General features: G+C 45.8%; 1 protein-coding gene across 1 annotated transcript in view; it reads left to right on the top strand.

Moving 5' to 3' along the window:
• Positions 1-21,724, top strand: part of LOC137047427 (uncharacterized) — a 40,159-nt gene extending 18,435 nt beyond the window's left edge. The window contains exons 5-6 of the mRNA XM_067425058.1: positions 18,073-18,289; positions 21,709-21,724. Coding sequence (XP_067281159.1) covers positions 18,073-18,289; positions 21,709-21,724 — 233 coding nt within the window. The remainder of the gene's footprint in view (positions 1-18,072; positions 18,290-21,708) is intronic.
• The last annotated feature ends 1,084 nt before the right edge of the window (positions 21,725-22,808 follow it).

Here is a 22,808-nt window from a genome sequence, read left to right as displayed (position 1 = left end):
TAACCGATCAAGCAACTCGTCAACCCGCGGCATTGGATACGTGTCGAATTTCGACACAGCGTTCACCTTGCGGTAGTCCACACAGAACCTGACCGAGCCGTCTGTTTTGGGGACCAAAACTATCGGGCTCGCCCAGTCACTGTTGGACTCCTCGATTACTCCCATGTCGAGCATTGCGCCTAATTCTTCCTGAACTACTTTTTTCTTGTGTTCAGGCAAGCGATACGGCCGGCTGCGAACTACCACGCCCGGCTCGGTCTCGATATGGTGCTGAATCAAGTCGGTACGTCCCGTGTGAATTTGTGTAGTTTTGTACCCCTGTTATATGACCGGCTCTGGCGGTCCTGGGCTTGCAACAAATTCTCCCTAGATAGCCGCCCCAAGGTGTGGAGTTTTGTTCGCAAGTCCATGACGTACTGAATTTCGTTTTTGGCCAACGAAGGCCCCTCCTCCCAAGTTTCTCGTAGGACGTCCAGCACCCCCCGTGGCTGCCGACCGTAGAGAAGCTCGAAGGGGGAAAACCCCGTGGAGGCTTGCGGGACCTCTCGCACAGCAAATAAGAGGGGTTCTAACCACCGATCCCAATTTTTGGCGTCTTCCTGTACGAATTTACGGATCATGGATTTAAGAGTGCGATTAAATCGTTCGACCAAGCCGTCTGTTTGTGGGTGATAGACGCTGGTTCGAATGGATTTAATGCCCAATAATCCGTACAATTCGCTTAACGTGCGTGACATAAAAGCCGTGCCTTGATCAGTGAGGATTTCCTTCGGAATCCCCACCCGGGAGATTAAAACGAAACAGTGCGTCCGCAACACTCTTCGCCGAGATGTTGCGGAGAGCCACTGCTTCCGGATATCGTGTTGCGTAGTCCACGATAACTAGCGCAAAACGATGTCCGCGTGCGGATCGCTCTAATGGCCCGATGAGGTCCATCGCAATTCTCTCGAAGGGGACCTGCATTAATGGAAGGGGGCGCAATGGCGCTTTTGGGGCGGCCAGTGGATTCACCAACTGACATTCCGGACAAGACGCGCACCACCTGCGCACATTGTCATGAATGCCTGGCCAAAAAAATCGGGTCATTAAGCGATTCAGCGTGGCCGCCTGTCCCAGGTGGCCCGCCATTGGGTTAGAATGAGCCGCCTGGAAAAGCATTTTACGAGATGATACGAGACAGGCAAGGCAGGTTGGAGAGACTGACCGTCAATCGATCGGACCTGTTGGAAGGCATTTTTGAGGGTCTCATCTTGTGACTGCTCCAGCGGAAAGTCATCGCGGTCCGAGAGAATCAGTCTCTCGATCCCGCTCGGTTCCGCTGAAGCTGTCCCCAAGGGTCCCGTCTCAGTCTCCCCAAGCTGCACTCGCGCCGCCCCCCTCCTCGCCTTCTTCTCCCAAGTGGCATCCGCGCATAACGACCCCAATAACGCCGAAAAGGCGGGCCAATTTGTCTCCAGAATTAGCGGATGCCGGAGGTGTGGACTAACCGCCACCTCTACACTATGCTTTTTCCCCCGAAATTGTATCGTGACCGGGACAACCGGGTATTCCACCACATCCCCGTGCACACACCGCACCTTAACCACGCGGCTTGTATCCAATGCCCCAGGCTGCATCAGGCTTTGATGGATCGAGGTTTGGTTACATCCTGAATCCACCAAGGCCTGATATGTACCCCCCTTGATACTCACAGGAATTTGGTACTCTCCTGCCTGATCGGGGGTGGTCCGCTGGACGTTCGGGATCCGGATCATTGTTCCGATGTCCATCATCGGACATCGGTCCACAAAATGATCCGGATCGCCGCACCGCCAGCAGGCCAGCCCAGGCCTACCCGCCGCCCCGGCGGCGGGGAGTGGGTTGGAGGATGAGCGCGGAAAGGGGGCGGAACCAGAGCCATTGTCACTACCAGCCCCCAGCGGCCCCGCCCCCAAGGGCGGGGCCCGCAAACTCCCAGACGGTCCAAGGCCCATCCCACCCCGGCCTCTGGGGGGGACGCGAGGAGGGCCTGGAGGGCGGGACCTGGGGAGAGGGACAGGGCGAGAGAGAGAGAGAGAGAGGGGGGAGAGAGAGAGGGAGAAGTTAATGGGGGTTCGCCGACCCCCGGGCACGCCACCAGGTGGTCCTCCGCCAAGTTGATGGCCGTCTCCAGCGACGTGGGCCGGTGGCACTGGACCCACTCGGCGGTCTTCCTGGGGAACCGAGTGATAAACTGCTCCAGCACCACCAGATCGACAACATGGTCCACGTCGCTGCCGCCGGCCAGAAGCCATCTGCGGCACTCGTCCCGGAGCTGTTGGGCCAATGCGAAGGGTCGACCGGACTCACCCCACTCCAGGGACCGGAAACGCTGTCGATGTTGTTCCGGGGTCCGGCCGACCCGCTGAAGGATGGCCTTCTTCAGATCATCGTAGTCCAGGAGGTTCGCGACCGGTAGTTGTTGCGCGGCCGCCTGGGCTTCTCCAGATAGTAGGGGGATGAGGCGCACCGGCCACTGTGCCCGGGGCCACCCGCAGGCCTCCGCAGCCTTCTGGAATAGATCCACGAAGGCCTCCGGGTCGTCTTCCGGCCCCATCTTCTGGAGGGGCACGTGAACCGGTGCGCTGGCCCGTGCGGCGGCCTCGGCGCGAACCTCCCGGTCCATCCAGCTCCGGAACCGCTCGCGGTCCTCTTGCTGGCCTTCGACGATCGCCTCGAAGCGACGCTCCTGTTCGGTCCGAAGGTCCAGCAACGCCTGGTGGTGTTCTTGGTGGAGGACCGCGAGGGAGTTGATGACATCCGCAAATGGCGAGGCGGAGGGCGTTATCATGGCGGTGGCGCTGTCCTACTTCCTTCCTGGGTTTCAGCACCAGTGTAGCAAAGTTCGATAGGATGAGGAAGGAAGAGGACACGGGGGTCGGCTAGACGGTTGATGCTCTTTATTTATTCTCTCAATATTCAAGGCACACTCCGTAGTGTGGAGATTCTTTCAAACTCAAAACAATAGCGATCACTTCCGGGTCGGCACTTCCGGCTTCCGGTAACTCAGTCTCTGTGGGGGTTTGGCATCAACCGTCCGAACTCTCTCTCTCCCTGGTCTCTGGTTCCGCTGGTGTTTTATCCCGTCTCCGCGCTCATTACTGGAACAAGAGACAGGTGTTATTAATCTGCGTCCAACCCACTCACTTACCGCTCGTCCCGCGGCCCTCTCTCCCGCTGCAGACCTCGCTGAACCACGCCCCCCTTGCCACAAAAGTGAACTAGCTATACTTGTGGGTGATAAGAGTATTGCATTGATGGAATATGGGGAGACATTCCTCCCATTCCAACAACAGCCAACAGGGGACTATTATAGCAAAATCTGTCCATGAAGTCAGAGCCCTCAGATTCGCAGCCCAATAGTAATAAAGAAAGTTGGGTAGAGCTAGCCCGCCCTGTATTTTTGGTTTACATAGGTGCTGTTTGGAAATCCTATGGGCTTTATAATCCCAGACAAAAGGAACCAGGATAGAATCCAAATTTTTTTTTTTTTTAAAGATTTGGGCAGAAATACGGGGATGTTCTGCACAATATACAAAAATTGTGGGAGAAATATCATCTTAATTGCATTTACCCTACCCAAAAGAGAAATAGGAAGTGTTTTCCAGAAATTGACTGTGGATTTAGGTTTAGACAAAAGGGGGTAAAAATTTGCCTTAACTAAATTGTAAAACTTTTTTGTCATCTCTACACCTCACCTCTACAGGTATGTGAATTGTTCTGAGGCAAGTTATAAACCCAAGAAGGATCTTTTATAGTGACTGGCATCAACACACTCTTGTCCCAATTAATTTTATATCCTGCAAATGTACCATAAAAATCAATCAGATTAAGGATATTTGGAAGGCTGCTATTAGGTTCAGAATTAAATTATATTATATCATCTGCATATAATGCTAATTTACTATCAGTATTTCTGGTTTTATAGCCTTTAATACCAGAGTGTACCAGAATACCAGAGTTAATACCAGAGTATTTTCTAATAGCCTCTGCTAAAGGCTCAATCGCTAATGCAAACAAAAGGGGTGACAGCGAGCAACCCTGTCGTGTACCTCTATGCAAGTCAAAACGAGAGGATAATGTTTGATTTGTGAGAATTCTTGCACACGGACTGGAGTACAACAATTTAATCCATGAAATACAATTATCTCCAAGGTTAAACTTCTTCGATACTGCAAATAAATAAGGCCACTCGATTCGATCGAATGCCTTCTCTGCATCCAATGATAAAATGGCTAAATCTTGTACCAGTACTCTGGAGGAGTACATGATGTTGAAAAGATTTCTAAGGTTAGAAGAAGAGTTACGTTTTGGTATGAAACTGGTTTGGTCTGAGTATACCAGGTTTCTAATTACAATGTTTAATCTGTGTGTCAAAGTTTTTGCCAGAATTTTTTGGTATTTAGGAGTGAGATCGGCCTATAAGAACCCAGATCCTCTGTGTTCCTTCCTTTTTTTGGAACTACGATAATAGTTGCCTTATCTAGGGTGGACAGCAGAGACTGATCTATAAATGCCTGTTAGTAAACCCTACGTAAATAGGGTGATAGCTATTCATTATAGGTTTTATGGAATTCATTACAAAATCCATCTGGACCAGGAGTTTTACAGCCTTTTAGAGATTTTATAGTATCTGAAATTCCCTCAATAGTAATTTCTTTACCTAACTTCCTTTAGATGAATACAGTGTCTCAAAATGTCTGGAACCTTTTATTTATATCCCTAGAGGATGTGATAATTTCTCCTGTGTCTGTTCTAATTTTGTATATTGTATGTTCAGATGCTGTTTTGCGGAGTTGACAAGCTAAAAGTTTCTGGGGTTTATCACCGAATTCAAAGTATTTTTGTTTTACGTACTGAAAGGATTTTGTAATCTTAGAGAGAATTTGATTCAGTTTGTATTTAAGTGCACATATTTTTTTTTATTTTTCAATACAAGGATGTTTAGCATTTTCCATATCTAGTTCTCGAATTTGACTGTCCAATACCTCAAATTTGTTACGGTACAGAAGCTACAGAGACAGAGATGGTAAATGACAAGTTTATTGTTGAGCAACCAGGTGAATTCAGAGGTGTGACTGAGAGTGTAGTGCAGATCGGTGGGTCTTGGAGATGGATTGACAGGCGGAAAATCAAAAGGCGGTGGAGACTTCGAGGGAAGGAACGCTGGAGCACACTGAACACACACACACACACAAGACAAAGGAGTACGAAGGAGACTGAAAGAAGACGCTGGAGACGGGTAACTTGCTTCAAGGGAGTCCTTAGGTAAGCAACAGGGAAATAGTACCTATTGCGAACGAGACCGGACCGTGACTGAAGGTGTGTGTCTTTTGTGCTGGTGGTGATTGTGGTGGTGATTGGCTGCAGGTGATTAGTATTCTGGTGAGGGTGTGGCTGGTGAAGCTGTGACGTGAGAGCCTGGCGTGTCTGTGAAATTACCTATTCTCGATGGTATAGGGGCCAATGAACCTGGGACTGAGCTTCCTGCATGGCAGACGCATCCTGATGTCTCTTGTGGACAACCAGACCTTCTGCCCGGGTTGGAAGGAGGACGTGGCGGAGCGGCGAAGGTCGGCTGCCATCTTGCGTTTACGCAGGGCTCGCTGTAGTTGGTTGTGAGCTGCGTTCCAGACCCTCTCGCTCTCCCGGAACCAGTAATCTACTGCAGGGACATCCGATGGTTCCCCAGACCAGGGGAATAAGGGAGCTTGCTAACCAAGTACGCATTGGAATGGTGTGAGTCCAGTGGAGGCCTGTCGAAGAGACTTTTGGGCGTACTCTGCCCAACCCAGGAACTGGCTCTAGGAGTTCTGGTGACCGTGGCGGAGGGTACTGGAAGGTACGGAGGAACCTGCCAATCTCCTGGATCTTCCTCTCCGTCTGCCCGTTTGTCTGAGGGTGGTATCCGGACTAAAGGCTCACAGTCACACCTAGGAGTCTCAGGAAGGCCTTCCATACCCGGGAGATAAATTGCGGTCCACGGTCCGACACGATATCCTCCGGAAATCCATATTATCTGAAGATTACATTGAACATTATTTTGGCCGTCTCCATGGCCTTTTAGGGGAATTAAACAACAAGACAAGAATCTGTCTACTACTACTAGGATGCATGTGTGGCCATTGGACACGGGCAGGTCTGTTATGAAGTCTAGCCCCAGGTGTGACCATGGCCAGTTGGGAACGGGCAGAGGAAGGAGCTTACCGGAAGGGAGGTGTCAGGGACTCTTGGAGATGGCGCACTCCCGACACCCTCTCACCAGAAGCGATCGCGTAGCAGTGAGAGGGTTTTATTGACCCTTGGGTAGCCAGTGCCCAATGATGAGTGAGCGGAGGGAATGAGTGGAGTGTGACGTGCCCGTAGGATGTACTGGGACCCTGGTGGACAACCCGGCGGAGTGTTGGTGGAGACATTGGAGGAGGGCAGGGTCTCCTCAGACCAGGTAATGGGACTGACAAACAGTTTCTCCGGTAGAATCGGTTCAGTCCTCTCTGAGACCTGATGGCTACAGCTGGAGCTCATCTCTTTATAGCCTCGTGTATCAGGTGTGCTGATGACTTCACCGAACGAGGCTATAATACCTCCAGGTAAATTTCACTGACGTGTTTTAAACACACTTTTCACAGCCGGTTGTGATAAGACACCTACCATATTCATAAGCTTATGCAGAATTGAGTGTAGCTTTTGAAAAGGAAACAAGGAAAGTGGGAGAGGCAGACCACTCCCACTTTCCAAGATGGCAGCCTATCCTTTGTTCTGTGGAATGTTTGTTTGTTTTAACTTGTTTTAATTTGTTTTTAATAGATTTTAACATCATCTCATACTAAACTACTCATACTAAACTACTCATACTAAACTACTAAACTACTAAAACAAGTTTGGTGAAACCCTATGGAAAAGTTGTGGTATGACCCATAACTCATGACCAATTTTTTACTGACCTAGAGAACTATTCTATGTGCTGTGTTTGATCAGTTTGGCCCTTTAACTATAAACTGTCTGCTGCTGGTAGTGGTGTTTGCCTGGATCACTATATTCATCTTCTTTCGGTGTGGATCTGTGCCGCTCTACGTGCACTGACTGTGGCCTGGGGCTACATTGATTGCAATCCGGCTTCCTGCTCCGGGTGTGTTTGGGATTTCCACCGGCTACAGCCTGGGTCTCTTTCAGCTATAGACTGGGTCTTCACCAGCTAAACCCTGGTTCCATCTACAGTTCCATCTGGCCTCCATTCAACCTGCAAACACCTACAGCCTGGGTCTCTTTCAGCTATAGACTGGGTCTCTACCAGCTAAACCCTGGTTCCATCTACAGTTCCATCTGGCCTCCATTCAACCTGCAAACACCTACAGCCTGGGTCTCTTTCAGCTATATACTGGGTCTTCACCAGCTAAACCCTGGTTCCATCTACAGTTCCATCTGGCCTCCATTCAACCGGCAAACACCTACAGCCTGGGTCTCTTTCAGCTATAGACTGGGTCTTCACCAGCTAAACCCTGGTTCCATCTACAGTTCCATCTGGCCTCCATTCAACCGGCAAACACCTACAGCCTGGGTCTCTTTCAGCTATAGACTGGGTCTTCACCAGCTAAACCCTGGTTCCATCTACAGTTCCATCTGGCCTCCATTCAACCGGCAAACACCTACAGCCTGGGGCTCTTTCAGCTATAGACTGGGTCTTCACCAGCTAAACCCTGGTTCCATCTACAGTTCCACCTGGCCTCCATTCAACCGGCAAACACCTACAGCCTGGGTCTCTTTCAGCTATAGACTGGGTCTTCACCAGCTAAACCCTGGTTCCATCTACAGTTCCACCTGGCCTCCATTCAACCGGCAAACACCTACAGCCTGGGGCTCTTTCAGCTATAGACTGGGTCTTCACCAGCTAAACCCTGGTTCCATCTACAGTTCCATCTGGCCTCCATTCAACCTGCAAACACCTACAGCCTGGGTCTCTTTCAGCTATAGACTGGGTCTTCACCAGCTAAACCCTGGTTCCATCTACAGTTCCATCTGGCCTCCATTCAACCTGCAAACACCTACAGCCTGGGTCTCCACTATCTATCAGCTTTAAGCCTGGGTTTTTACTAGCTATACTCTGGATACCCTGTTCTGTCTCTTCAAACTACACTCCGGCTACCCTGCTCTGTGGTGGTCAAATTCTAGTATGGCGAGTATGATTCTTGCCTTTCTGTCTTTGCTCTGTCTGGCTAAAATCTCCGAGCATGAAGTGCACCGTGAGGTCCAAGTGAGTAACTATAATGTTTCTTTAAATGCACTTTATAAGTTATCGCGATCAAAGGTCACTGATTATGCACATGGTGGTAGTCTGGTTGGCAGTCAAGGTAGCTGGATGTATGGCATGAGCCTGGTATCACAACAAGGAAATTTGAAACATCTCTTAAGTCTGTTTCTTTTAAGTGATTGTTTTATTACAGCGGAAAGAAACTCTTGGCCCAAAATCACAATGAATGGGGACTCCAAAAACTGCAGAAAGCACTGTCTTAATATGCGCATGTTGAAATGTATTATTACACTCATGTTGCTGATGTCAGCAAATGTGCAACCTAACCCAGGTTCCCTTTCGGGGAACTCGAGCTGCGTCGAAACGCTGTGAGAACGCCTCTGCGTTAATGCGTCGTGAAGCGCCTGTAGAACCATTCCATCGGAAAAAAGATCGATCGTCGCCGACGTGATGACGTCGCCGACGTGATGACGTCATCAACCGGAGACTATAAAAGGTCCGCGAACACAAACAGGAACTAGCTTCTGAGCCTTCAGCAAGCGATCTGTGTGAACCTGTCTGTCTATTTGGTGTTTTTGTCTGTCTATATCCAGAGATTTTCCACCCTTTTGTTAAATATTGCAGTATATATTAACAAACAAAGAGAAAATAAAATAGATAGAGTAAAATGGCGAGTGAAAGCAGCTTTAAGAGGTGTGTTCATCCCTGCCCACGCTACATCACGAGCGGGTATACACACTCTCTTTGTGTAGCCTGCTTGGGAGCGCAGCATGCCCAGGCAGCCCTCGAGGGGGCTGCTTGCGAGCACTGTGAGCGTATGCCACTGAGAACGCTGCGCTCCCGCCGGGCACTCTTCGAGGAGGGTGCCTCGGCTCGTGTTCCCCGCGGCTCTGGTCCCGCTGCTGCCGAGGCAGAGCGGTGGCTTCAGTCGTGGGGTTCACACATGGACTTTACAGAGGGGTTTGAGACGGGCCCAGCCTTATCTCAGCCCTCACCTGTATCGTCCAGTGTCTCGTCTCGGGGTTTGGAAGCCCGCTCTGCGGTCTCTTCCTCCCTGGGCGGGGCACCGGTGCTCCAACTATCCAGCTCTGAGGAGGTGGACGTTGAGAGCATCGCGACTGAAGACTCGCCACTTCAGTCACCCGCTAGTGAGTTGAGGTTCTCACGAGAGCTGTGGCCAGGTTAAATATAAAAATAAGAAATGACTGGCTGGCTGAAATATCTGAATCCCATCGAAATCAGAGAGAACGAAATTAGATGAGCGATTCCTGCCCTCTCGTGCAAAGCATCAACGTCCTGCCATTCTTCCCTGACCTGCACACCGAGGTGTCTAGGTCATGGAGGAAACAAGCGGTATCATATAGAGTGTTCAGCCCACATACATCTGCATATAGTAATATATTTGGGCTGAGACACTATGGTTATGGGGCGATGCCGAAGATCGAAGAGACGCTTGCGAGCTATCTCTCGCCTTCAGCTGCATCGTCCCTGGCATTTCCCCTCCGAAGGAAATCGGTGCTTACCTCAGCACACGGTACCCGTCTTCCTTCGGTGCCCACAGGGGGCCGCCCTGCTAACCCCGCCGCAATGTCAGGGCGCAGAGGGTCTCCGCGGGCCACCTGAGGGTGGTCCGCCCCCTCCTCGGAGGGCATGCGAGCAGTCAGGTCAGGTGTTCCCTGCCGGTTCGCCATTTCAGGGCACTGCACTCGCTGCTCAAATTACACCAGAGGCCAGCCTCGAGAGGCTGGTTCCTTTAGTTTCCCCTCCGTGGGAAGACGGTGCTTACCTCAGCATACGGTACCCGTCTTCCTTCGGTACCCTCAAGGGGCCGCGCTGCCAACCCCGCCGCAATGTCGGGGCGCAGATGGTCTCCGCGGGCCACCTGAGGGTGGTCCGCCCCCTCCTCGGAGGGCAGGGGAAACAAAAGGACGCTGAGGGTAGTCCCCTCCGAAGGGAAACGGTGTTTACCTCTGCCTACGGTACCCGTTGTCCTGCAGCGCCCTCTGGGGGCCGCGCTGCCAACCCCGCCGCAATGCCGGGGCGCAGACGGTCCCCGCGGGCCACTCGAGGGTGGTCCGCTCCCCCTTTGGGGGGCTCCCGAGCAGTCAAGTCAGTCGTTCCCTGCCGGTCCGCCGCTTCAGGGCACTGTGCTTGTTGCTCAAAATACACCAGAGGCCAGCCTCGAGAGGCTGGTTCCCTTAGTAGATTTTCTAGACGAGTGGAAACGTCTATCAAATATATCTCAGTGGGTCCTGCAGATAATAGAAAAGGGGTACGCCATTCAGTTCAGAAGTCGGCCACCTCCTTTCTGCGGTGTCCTACCTACAGAGGTGGGCCCGGAGCAGGCTCTGGTAATGGCACAGGAAGTAGAGACACTCCTGCAAAAAGGGGCTATAGAGAGGGTTCCCCCTCCCAGCAGGGAGTCTGGCTTTTACAGCCGTTACTTCATCGTGCCGAAGAAGGATGGGGGCTTACGCCCGATATTAGATCTGCGGCTATTGAATCGCTCGGTGGCCAAGCTCAAATTCAAGATGCTTACACTCAGACAGATTGTAGCGCAGGTCAAATCGGAGGATTGGTTTGTCACCATAGACCTCAAAGATGCGTATTTTCATGTCTCCATCCTTCCACATCACAGGAAGTTCCTGAGGTTTGCCTTCGGGGGAGAGGCATACCAATATCGTGTACTTCCCTTCGGTCTAGCACTGTCACCCCGCACGTTCACCAAGTGTGTGGATGCAGCTCTGGCGCCGCTGCGTCTACAGGGCATCCGCATACTGAACTATATCGACGACTGGCTGATTCTAGCGAATACAGAGCAGATGGCGGTTCGGCATCGAGATGCTGTTCTCGCCCATATGTCGAAGCTGGGGTTGAGGCTGAACGCCAAGAAGAGTGTGCTTTCTCCGGCTCAGAGAACCACTTTTCTAGGTGTGAACTGGGACTCGGTAATTATGCGGGCGCAATTATCGCCAACACGCATAGCATCGATCCTGGCAGCCGCCAAAGAACAGAAGCTAGGCCGAGCCGTCACTGTGAAACGGTTCCAGAAACTGTTAGGTCTCATGGCAGCAGCGTCCAACGTGATACCTTTTGGCCTACTGTACATGAGGCCACTGCAGTGGTGGCTCAAAACAAAAGGGTTCTCCCCGAGGGGAAATCCGCTCCGCACGATCAAAGTCACGCGGCGATGCCTACGTGCTCTGGTCATGTGGAAAAACCCGGGGTTTTTATCTCAGGGTCCCGTGTTGGGGGCTCATGTTCGTCGCGTAACGCTAACGACAGATGCCTCTCTCACGGGCTGGGGGGGCGACCATGAGTGGTCGCTCATCCCAGGGTCTATGGCAGGAACATCAGCGGCACTGGCACGTAAATCGGCTAGAGATGCTCGCAGTGTTTCTTGCATTGAAACAGTTCCTGCCCGACCTCAAGGGGCCACCATGTGCAGACAACACATCGGTGGTCGTCTATATAAATCACCAGGGGGGTCTGAGGTCCCGTCCGTTGGACAATTGGCACATCGGATCCTCCTGTGGGCCCAAGGGAAATTGCTGTCAGTCAGAGCAGTATATATCCCGGGGGTCCTGAATCAGGAAGCAGACAGCCTGTCGAGGCAGGGGCCGAGGCCCGGGGAATGGAGACTCCACCCAGAAGGGGTGGAGCTCCTATGGAAGGTATATGGGAGCTATTTGCTTCGGCGGAGAGTTCTCACTGCCCGCAGTGGTTTCTCTGACCCATCCAGCCCCGCTGGGGTTGGATGCCATGGTACAGGGGTGGCCGAGGCTACCTCTGTACGCCTTCCCCCCGATTGTCTTGCTTCCAGGGGTTCTGGAGAGGGTACGCCGGGACGGGGCCCAGGTACTCCTAGTGGCTCCGTACTGGCCGACCCGAGTATGGTTTTCGGACCTGATATCTTTCCTGGAAGGCTCTCCGATGGAGATTCCGACCAGGAGGGATCTACTCTCTCAGGCGGGCGGGAGATTCCTGCACCCACGCCCAGAGATGTGGAAACTGTGGGCCTGGCCTCTGAGGGGGCTAGGCTCATAGAGGAAGGTCTCTCGGCCGAGGTCGTAGAGACCATCCTTCACTCCAGAGCTCCGTCCACGAGGAAACTGTACGCTCTGAAAGGGAAACTTTTCTCAGCATGGTGCAGAGAACGCCAGTGGGACCCAGTTAACTGCCCGGTTGGTACAGTGCTGGAGTTTCTGCAGGCAAGGTTCTCGGCAGGGTTGACCCCCTCCACAATAGAGGCGTACGTGGCGGCCTTGGGTGCCGTCCACGTCCCTTTGGGTGGAGTGTCTTGGGAAGACACCCTCTGATTACACGTTTCCTCCGTGGCACTTTAAGGTTGAGGCCTGTTATGCACTCGAGGGTCCCAGCATGGGACTTAGCCTGTGTTTTGCGGGGCTTGTCCGAGCCTCCGTTTGAACCCTTGTAGGAGGTGTCGGATAAGTTCCTCACCTCAGGACTATATTCCTTTTGGCTATTTCATCTCTCAAAAGAATAAGAGATATTCAGTCCCTGTCTGTAGGGCCCTCATGTCTAGAGTTTGCGCCGGGGATTTCTCATCCCAGGCCGGGTTATGTCCCCAAGGTTCCTACGAGCCCATGGGGCCCCATTACTCTTCAAGCATTCTGTCCTCCTCCTTTCACGACGTCAGACCAGGAAGATTAATCTGCTGTGCCCTGTTAGAGCACTAGATACTATGTCCACAGAGCTGCCCTGTGGAGGAAAACTGATCAGCTGTTTGTCTGTTTCGGGCCCCCTAAGAAGGGGCCCCAGTATCTAAGCAGAGGATGAGCAAGTGAGTGGTCGAGGCCATCTCACTTGCTTATGAGGCGGCCGGGCAGCAGTCTCCACTGGCTGTCCGGACGCATTCAACCAGGGGTATGGCTGCTTCTTAAGCACTTTTGTCGGGGGCTTCCCTCCACGATATTTGTAAACGCGGCCGGATGGTCGTCTCCTTTAACTTTCGTCAGGTTCTATGAACTAGACCTGGCATCTACAGTTGGGGCACAGGTACTCTCGTAACCGTGTGCGCTTCGGCTTCACACATACGAGACACTTGGTCCTATGGCGATGTGGGTATAAGCGTTCTCACAGCGTTTCGACGCAGCTCGAGTTCCCCGAAAGGGAACGTCTCAGGTTACGTATGTAACCCTAGTTCCCTGAGGGAACGAGACGCTGCGTCGCTCTGCCATACTCCCGGCGTGTCCGTGATCACTTACTTCAGGCTTTATCAGAAGCTAGTTCCTGTTTGTGTTCGCGGACCTTTTATAGTCTCCGGTTGATGACGTCATCACATCGGCGACGTCATCACGTCGGCGACGATCGATCTTTTTTCCGATGGAATGGTTCTACAGGCGCTTCACGACGCATTAACGCAGAGGCGTTCTCACAGCGTTTCGACGCAGCGTCTCGTTCCCTCAGGGAACTAGGGTTACATACGTAACCTGAGACGTTCTGTGACAGGTATGATATCACTGCAAACCCCTGCTGATTTTTTAAAGAGGTCAGGTATTGGCTTTGTGCATATAAATGTGAGAAGTCTATTACCAAAAATTGATACGGTCAGAATTTGGACCAAATCGACAAATGTTGATATACTGGTGTTATCTGAGACTTGGCTGGGTAGATCCACCCCTGATAGTTATATTTATATGGAGGGGTATAATTTATTTCGTACTGATCGTCGCACTAAAGGCGGAGGAGTGGCGATCTATGTAAAAAATTGTTTGCATGCAACAGTACAATTATCTAAGTCTGTGCCTAGACAATTTGAATTGCTAGTGTTGAAAATTGAATTATCACAGAATTATGCTTTGACAGTTGCGGGATGTTATAGACCTCCTTCTGCGCTAAAGGACACATTGTCCTCATTGTCTGATTGTTTGTCAGTTATAAAATATACAGAATTGGTTCTAATAGGGGACTTAAATTGGGATTGGCTAACATCTGCATCTGATCAAATTAAAAGTTTTTGTGATTCAGCGAATCTGACTCAAATTATAGATTCACCAACTAGGCCAAATCCTAAACATCCTGAAAAGTCTACGCTCCTTGATTTGTTCTTAACAAATGTACCGCAGAAATATAAATCTACTGCTGTTTTTGCAAATGATATGAGTGATCACTGCGTTATTGCTGGTGTGAGAGATACCAAGATATCACAATGTAAACTGCGTATTATAATTAAGAGAAATCTGAAGTCGTTTTGTAAACAAGCTTTTTTTATTGATCTTAATCTCTGTGACTGGACTAGGGTGATTTTGATACCGGAGCCTGAAATAGCATTTAAATATTTTAAATCACTATTTTTGGACATTATAAACAAGCATGCTCCTTTTAGGAAATATAAGGTTAAAGGGCGTGATAATCCGTGGTTTTCAGAGAAATTGTCTGATTTAATTCATGGCCGCGATCTTGCTTGGTCAATGGCAAAGAAATCAAAAAATATCTCAGACTGGCAACATTTTAGGCACCTGAGAAACAAATGTGTCTCTCAAATACGTAAAGCAAAATCTGATTTTTATGTACATGAATTATGTGATAGTTCAGCTAATCCTTCTAAATTTTGGAAAGTAATAAAATCACTTTCTTCTGACTCTCGGGATGCTGTAATGCCCAATATATTGAAGATCAATGATAAAATTATTACAGAAAGGAAAAGTATGCTAGTTTCCCTAAATCAGCACTTTATATCTTCTGGGTTGTTGTTTGAGCATGCAACACACCAACAGAGGAGACCAGAGGACTACTCTTTATTTAGGGAAAATGTACCAATCAATTTTAAACTTGTTCCTATTTCAACACAGGAGGTATGTGATGCTCTTAGAGGGCTTAATGCTAAGACATCTGCTGGTCCGGATGGGTTGGATCCCTACTTTTTAAAATTTGCTGCTGAACATATTGCAGAACCTTTGGCACACATTTTCAATCTGACCATTGAAACTGGATTAATACCGAGTGTATGGAAGTCAGCATATGTCACTCCTTTATTAAAGAGTGGGGACCGATCAAATCCAAACAATTATAGGCCAATATCTAAGCTATCTGCTTTAGCCAAGGTTTTAGAAGGATTTATAAGTGACCAGTTGAAAGACTATTTAGAAACAAAAAATATTTTAAATGATTCACAGTCGGGTTTTCGTAACAAACACAGCACCGTTACTGCCACTATGAAAGTGTTAAATGATTTTATAAGTGCTATTGATTCTCAAGAATATTGTGCTGCTCTCTTCTTAGATCTTTCAAAGGCGTTTGATACAGTTGACCACTATGTTCTGTCACAGAGATTGGTGGATATTGGGATGTCTCCAAAGGCTGTCAAATGGTTTGGCAACTATTTGAATGGCAGAACACAAAGTGTATATGTTGATGGTGTGTCCTCAAACTCATTACTTATACAAAAAGGTGTCCCCCAGGGGTCCATTTTGGGTCCCATTTTATTTACTATTTATATAAATGACTTGTGTCAGAATGTAACAAAAGTAAAGTGTCATTTTTATGCGGATTACCGTTTTGTTTTGTTCTGCCCCATCCTTGAAAAATGCCATAGAAGATCTGCAATTCGCTTTTAAAATTATTCAGAAGAATCTTAATAAATTGCGACTTGTACTAAATGCTGATAAAAACTAAAATTATGTGCTTCTATAAATCAAGGAAAATAGAAGACGCTTGTCAAATTGTGACCCTAGATGAGAAAGTAATTGAACGAGTATCAATATATAAATATCTTGGTTTCCTTTTAGAAGAAAATTTGTCTTTCAAACAGCATACAGAGTGTTTAACAAAAAACTTCTTAATTATAGAAACAATTCTATTATAGAAACAAAGGCTGTTTCTCTTTTAGTACGAGAAAAACACTTATACAAACAACATTTTTGACAATGCTGGATTATGGTGATATTTTATACATGCATGCAAATCAATCTTCTTTGAAAATGTTGGATTCAGTATATCATGCAGCGCTGAGATTTGTAACTGATTCTAATTTCCGTACTCATCACTGTAGCTTGTATGAGAGTGTGGGTTGGCCATCTTTGCACAATCGCAGGCTGGAGCACTGGTATACTTTTCTTTTTAAGGCCATACTGTGTAAATTGCCTTCTTACTTATTTTCTCTTCTGACTCCAAAAGTCACTGCTATGAATTGTAATCTTAGATCATATAAGCAAATCATGTATGATATCCCACGAACGCGAACTGTTTTCGGTGAAAGTGCTTTTAAAGTTTTTGCACCTTTTTCCTGGTATACATTGCAGAAACAGCTTAAATTTGAGTATCTACCGACAATGACACAGTTTAAAACTCGGATAAAGGACTATTTGAGTACTAAATGCACATGTGATGTTATTGAGTGCGGCTGGTGATTTTGTTGAGATTTGTTAAAGTGTTAAATGTTTTCTTTTGGTTATTTGTGTGTATATGTATTTTATTGTATTTTTAATTTGTTTGTTATTATTAGTATTATTTATTTTATTATTTTTATTTTTTTCTGCTGTCTTGGACTCCCTTGAAAAAGAGATTTCAAGAATCTCAATGGGATTATTTCCTGGTAAAATAAAGGATAATAAAAAAATAATAATAATAAAAAACATGTATTTTCCAATTTACTTAATCGTATTATTTGTGATCTAAAAGTTTATTTCTTTAATATCAATTAATGTAATTCACTATATTGTGCAATCTCTATTACATTATTTGGGGTGAATGGGAACCAATTAAGTACTCTTTTAAGTACTGAAACTGTAGTTCCCAGCATGCTTTGCTTGGAGCTTGACGAGTAGAGTAAAATGGTTGAAAATATGATGTGCTTTTGTGCAAAATGAAAAAAGGGGAGACTTTATATTGTTTAATAGTGTTTAATGTTTAATAATGTTGTAATTATTAGAACCATTTAAATTATACTGGGTTTCCATCGTGGAGAAGAGCGGAGTCATTGCTTAGGCTGTGGACTGAGTCAAGTGACAGCAATAATCTACAAAAATAAAATAATCTTGTAATTTGCGATTTCATTAAAGAGGCAGCGTCTCAAGCCCCCCTTTGCAAATCATTGTGAGACTACTCAATTTGGTTACTGTTCAAATAAAATGACTTCCTTCCATGATGTTAAAATTATGAAAACAAATTGTTTAACTTAATTGATTAATGTGGAACTGATGGACATTAAATCATGTAAATCCACCACACCTTTTTTTTCAGTGAACATTTGTATCTTTTGAAATGTTAAATGTATATTTTTCTGGGGGGAAAAAAAGTGCTGCATGTGATCCAAGTTAGTGTCGCGCTTTCTCCAAAGGAATGCAGACCATCTCATCTCTCTAATAAGACAATCTCAGTCCTTATAGCTCTATTTGGAGCGGATGAGCTGTTCCGCTGGGTGCAAAAGTCAGTTTATCTCTTCAGAATGCATTCAGATGCACATGTAGACATAAAATCATTTTTGGTAGTTTTAGCTTTATTTTTATACTTTGTTAAATTTTAACCACAAAACTTCTCGAATCCAGTTTTTGTGTGTGTGTGCGTGCGTGCGTGCGTGTGTGTGTGTGTGTGTGTGTGTGTGTGTGAGAGAGAGAGAGAGAGAGAGAGAGAGAGAGAGAGAGAGAGAGAGAGAGAGAGAGAGAGAGAGAGAGAGAGAGAGAGAGAGAGAGAGAGAGAGAGAGAGAGAGAGAGTGCTCATGGTCCATTACATTTTTTAATTTTTCAAAATTACCAGAGGGAAGGATGTTAAGGGCTTTAAATCTTTTAGCAGTGAGTTTGCAAAAAGAAGAAAACCATTTTTAAAAAGTATGCTCTTTTCCCAGGTACCACTTCTCCACCTGAAGGGAATTTTACTTTGCCAGCTGAAGTGTGTTTTTGGTTTCTCGTGGCTCTGGTGGTTCTGGGGGTCCTGATGGTCCTGATGGTGGGGCTGCTTGTGAGGGTTCTGGTAGTTCTGAATCAGATTAAATCAGATGTCAAGAAATGCCAATCTCAACACAGAAGCAGCCAGGAAAAGCTAAACAGCCAGGAAAAGAGAAAGTATGAACAGCTCCCAATGCAACCACCCCATTGTGACAACTAACCAGTGCCCGGGACACTGAGGACGAGGAACGAGGATTTGTTCTACATATTTCTGCAGATAAGTGTGTGTGATTATATGTATAATCTATGATAATATCCTAATGATGTGTGAGCTGAGATTATCAAGTATGTCACTCTCTTTACAAAAACAAAAACATGCCTTGAGAGTCCATGATTTCATTATTGGTTGAGCTTATTGCTGTCCTAAGCAAAATCAGACATGTCAACTTCCGCAATTGACCAATAAAATAACATCCAGTACCCAGAGGCGGGGCGCATCAATTAATGTGGGATCAATTAAGATAAACAAACAAACATAATTTGGTCATGTAACTTCAACATCATGAAATGAATACATTTTTAGTAACTCAATTAAGTAGTTTCAAAGTGAATTTTACATGGCTCCTTGACATGATTCAGACTTTTAAAATCTTATATTCATTCATCCACTTTAGTTTCATGTATTTTAATGTTACGCAACTGAATAATAACAAGTGGTGGGAAGAGTACTTGAAAAGCATACTCAAGTAGAAGTACTGTTACTTGTCAATTTTTTATTTATTTAAGTAGAGTAAAAGGACCTGCCCTAAGTACCACTCAAAGTAGGAGTAAAAAGTAGCCGTTTTAAAAGTACTCAAGAGTAGTGAGTATTATGCTTAATGATATTCCACCTTATACCCTGCTAATTAAAAATGTAGCTTACTCTTTTATGGATGATTCTCAGTAAGAACAAAAACATGTTACCACCAAAAAAAAATTATTTTTTATTTTTGACTGTTAGCACTAAGAATAGAGCCATGCAATATTTGAGAAATCAACCAATAGTCTGGTAACATTTATGACAACCATTCTGTAGAGGTTTTTTTGCGGGTAATTTAAAAAGGTTACAAAGCGTTGTACATTAACAATTTAACGTAAAAACAATGTATTCAAAAAATCGTTCTTTTCAAGACGCATTTGTGCTTTAATTTCAGTGGACGTTTTCTCTGTAAAAAGAATAGAAATCAGAATCGAGTAACATCAAGTAAATAGTTCTCACCACTGATTATTTTTGCTTGCAATTAAAAAAATATACCTGAATATTTACCCTTATTTGATCAAAAATACAGAAAAAATCTAATATTGTGATATATTACTACAATTTAAAATATTTGGTTTTCAATGTAGGCTATTATACTTTAAATGATCATTTATTTCTGTGATCAAAGCTGAATTTCCAGTCTTCAGTGATCATGATCCTTTAGAAATCTGAGGATTTATTATGAGTGTTTGAAACAGGTCCATATTCCACGAGTAGGAATATAGTGTGGCCCCTTTAAGAGCTGCGCGTTCCCCATTGAACTGTGCGCTGAATTGTGCAGCGATTCACGTAAACAGTGAGAGAAACACAGACTCGAGAGCGCTGTTGTTCAGAAAAGTAACCTGCGTATTAGCGTATTAGTTTTAGCCGATTGTAATGTATTACGTTCAATAAAACACATGTACTGTAAGCGGTGATGGTGTTAATGATTTACCTGAGTGAGAGTGAGTTAATTTGACTTATATTTAAGTGGATTGAACACAATAAAATTAAGTTTGGACAAAATGTATAGCGATTGTGTTGCTTTAGCTCATTTTAACAAGCAGTAAAAATGTGTTTTTAACCCAACAGAGTGTATGCTGTGTGGTGTGATATGTTGTTTGTATTCCATTCTTGCATTTCTTTAATTAAAAATATGGTCAGAGTACTTTTATTTATTTATTTTTATTGTGCACAGTAGCCTTGTGCATGCCCCTTATTATTTTTATTACCTGTGAAATGTATCATCATTAGATATGTGTGAATGTAAGCAATCATGTCTAGCGAGGGCAGCTATTGTGGTTTTTGTACTGTTTGTGAATGCACTGAAGCCATATTGCAGAACAAGCTCTATGGCATCTGTGAAATGTTGGTTATTGTAGAGCTGAGTAAATATGAGTGAAACTACAGTCATCTAGTACAACAACAATCCATAGTACTATGTAAATTAAACAGGAGACAATGTTCTTCATATTTACAGTATGATCATTCTTATACTGAAGACAATTGGGACAATTTTTTATTTATGGCCTTTTCTTTTCTTAAAAGATATGTATATTTAAACATATCTCTTAATAAATAATTTTACCTGCTTTATTTGAGAATCTTTCCTTTATCACCGAAGTTGTTGAAAGCCAAAGGGACTTTTTCAGAATTGCAGCGGTGAAGCTTCCTGTCTTACGCAGAGATGGGAAGTAACTGTACTTATGTAGATTTTTCTAACATTTTTACTTTACTATTTATTGTTGTGTCTGCTTTTTACTTTTACTCTATACATTTTACCACAAATATCGGTACTTTCTACTCCTTACATTTTACAAAATTGCCTCGTTACTTTACTTTCAAATAATTTCAGTGGAGTTAACGTTATTTTTTGCATCATCAATGGTGAATTCAATCTAATTGGATGAGAATATATGTTGCACTTTGAAGTACCACTACAAGATAACTCAACAGATTTGACATTCCTTCACGGGAAATCATCGCAGCTTAATGGCCCCAGCTGTGTTGGTCTGTACTGGTTTCACATTCAACTTGATTCTATCGAACCCTGGTGCGTTTGTTTGCATCTTACAAAACGTGCACGGCACCTGATAGAAAACAAAACATGGGTCAATATATTGTGTTTCTTATTACTTCAGTGCTATTATGAGCATGGCCGTAGTAGCCAGCTATTTGAAATACAATTCTAAAGATCTCTGAGTGATTAATTAGTAATTTAAATCACCTTATGTCATGAGTGTTTGCAATTCACGTCGCTGCGAGAAGCTAGCGCAGTGAGCGAGGCTTGAGCGCGCGTTATGAGCAATGAAAAATATTATAGGTGGGGCTATTTTTTGCGAGGGGTCTGGGGTTCTGCCCCAGAATTTTTTTTATTTCGTAGATGTGATTTCCTGCATTATGGTTCGTTTGAGGCCATATCTCTTGCCTATACCCAGGGCCGTTTCTAGCCTTTCTGGCACCCTAGGCAAGATTCACATATTCATAGTTTGTTTAAACTATAACTTATAAAGCAAATATGACTTCCTTTTTTCATGGGCATATTGTACATGCATTAATCGAATAATGTAGCTAAGTTTATTATCACTGAGATCACAGATGTTGGGGGGGGGCATGTTTTTTTTAAAATTCAAATTAACTATGCTATAATGTTCTGCACCTGAAATGAGCATGGCGTGTGGTCCGTCCAGTACTAATAACCAGTGTAATGTTTTGCTCAACGTTATGATAGAGCGACCAGCTTAGAACAAGTAACCAATAAGCTAACATAACTGTATATTTCGCTTTCTTTTTTATATTTCCTCTTTTTTCTTTTTAGGATACTGAGCCCCTGATGGCTTTGACCTTTTCATGATGATGAAACTAAAGCACGCTGTAACGAGTAGAAATATAGTGTGGCCCCTTTAAGAGTTGCGCGCGCTCCCTGCAAACGAAAGCTGTGTCCCAAAGTGAAGTGCGCGCACTTCGAAGGCCGCATTTGAAGTGCGATTACGTCAAACCTGCACTACGAAGACTGTCCCAATGTGAAGGCTGCACCCTCTGAAGGCCGCATTTGAAGTGCGATTACGTCACAGCGGCACTACGTAGGCTGTCCCAAAGTGAAAGCTGCACCTCTGAAGCGCTCTGAAGGCCGCATTTGAAGTGCGATTGCGTCACAGCGGTGCGACGAAGGCTGCCGCAATTCATGAGCGACTTCAAAATGCGCCCTTCGGTTCTCAGGCAAAGGAAGGGTACAGCAGATGGGACCTTCCCATAACTTCGCAGCCTTCCCTATCCCAGAATTCATAGCACACTGGTGACTACAGGATTTGACTGGTCCGCATTCCCGCGGCACTCGATCAGATTCCAGTTAAAGACGGTAGCGGTCGGTAACTCAAGTTGAACACAACAGCGCAAGCGCTTGAAGTAAATAAAACGTTCAACGTTAGTGCATTCACACAGTTCCCAGTTCCCTGCCCTGAGCAAGATAAACTTTAATTTACCAATTTTTAAATGCTATTTATTTCTCAACCATTATCTCAAGAAGAGGAATCAGTCCATTAGCCTATCACCCTTTTCGCTGTTTCTTTTTTCCCCCATACACTTTCTTTAAATAGCCTTCAAAATATAATCTGCGCGGCGCTGTATTTTCGTCCTGCTCCCGCTATTCCGCACCGCACCATTCCGATCGCGCAAAATTCACTCCGTGCTCACCCGCTATAAATTATTTTATTCCTGACCCGATTGATCCAGCTAAATTTAGATGTTGTTTCCAGAATCTATCTTTTAAATTTTCCTTACAGAAAGAGAGACACTGGATAGGAATTGTCCGTGCAATCATTTATTTTTCTTACAGCATACAGCAGGCTGTAGCCTATGTCAACACCGTAACTAAAACAAATATCACAGAAAAATAGGCTAAATCAAATGTGACATCTG

The sequence above is a fragment of the Pseudorasbora parva genome, chromosome 19, assembly GCF_024679245.1.
Source record: "Pseudorasbora parva isolate DD20220531a chromosome 19, ASM2467924v1, whole genome shotgun sequence".
NCBI classification, from domain to species: domain Eukaryota; kingdom Metazoa; phylum Chordata; class Actinopteri; order Cypriniformes; family Gobionidae; genus Pseudorasbora; species Pseudorasbora parva.
This window is presented reverse-complemented; position numbering and strand designations above follow the sequence as displayed.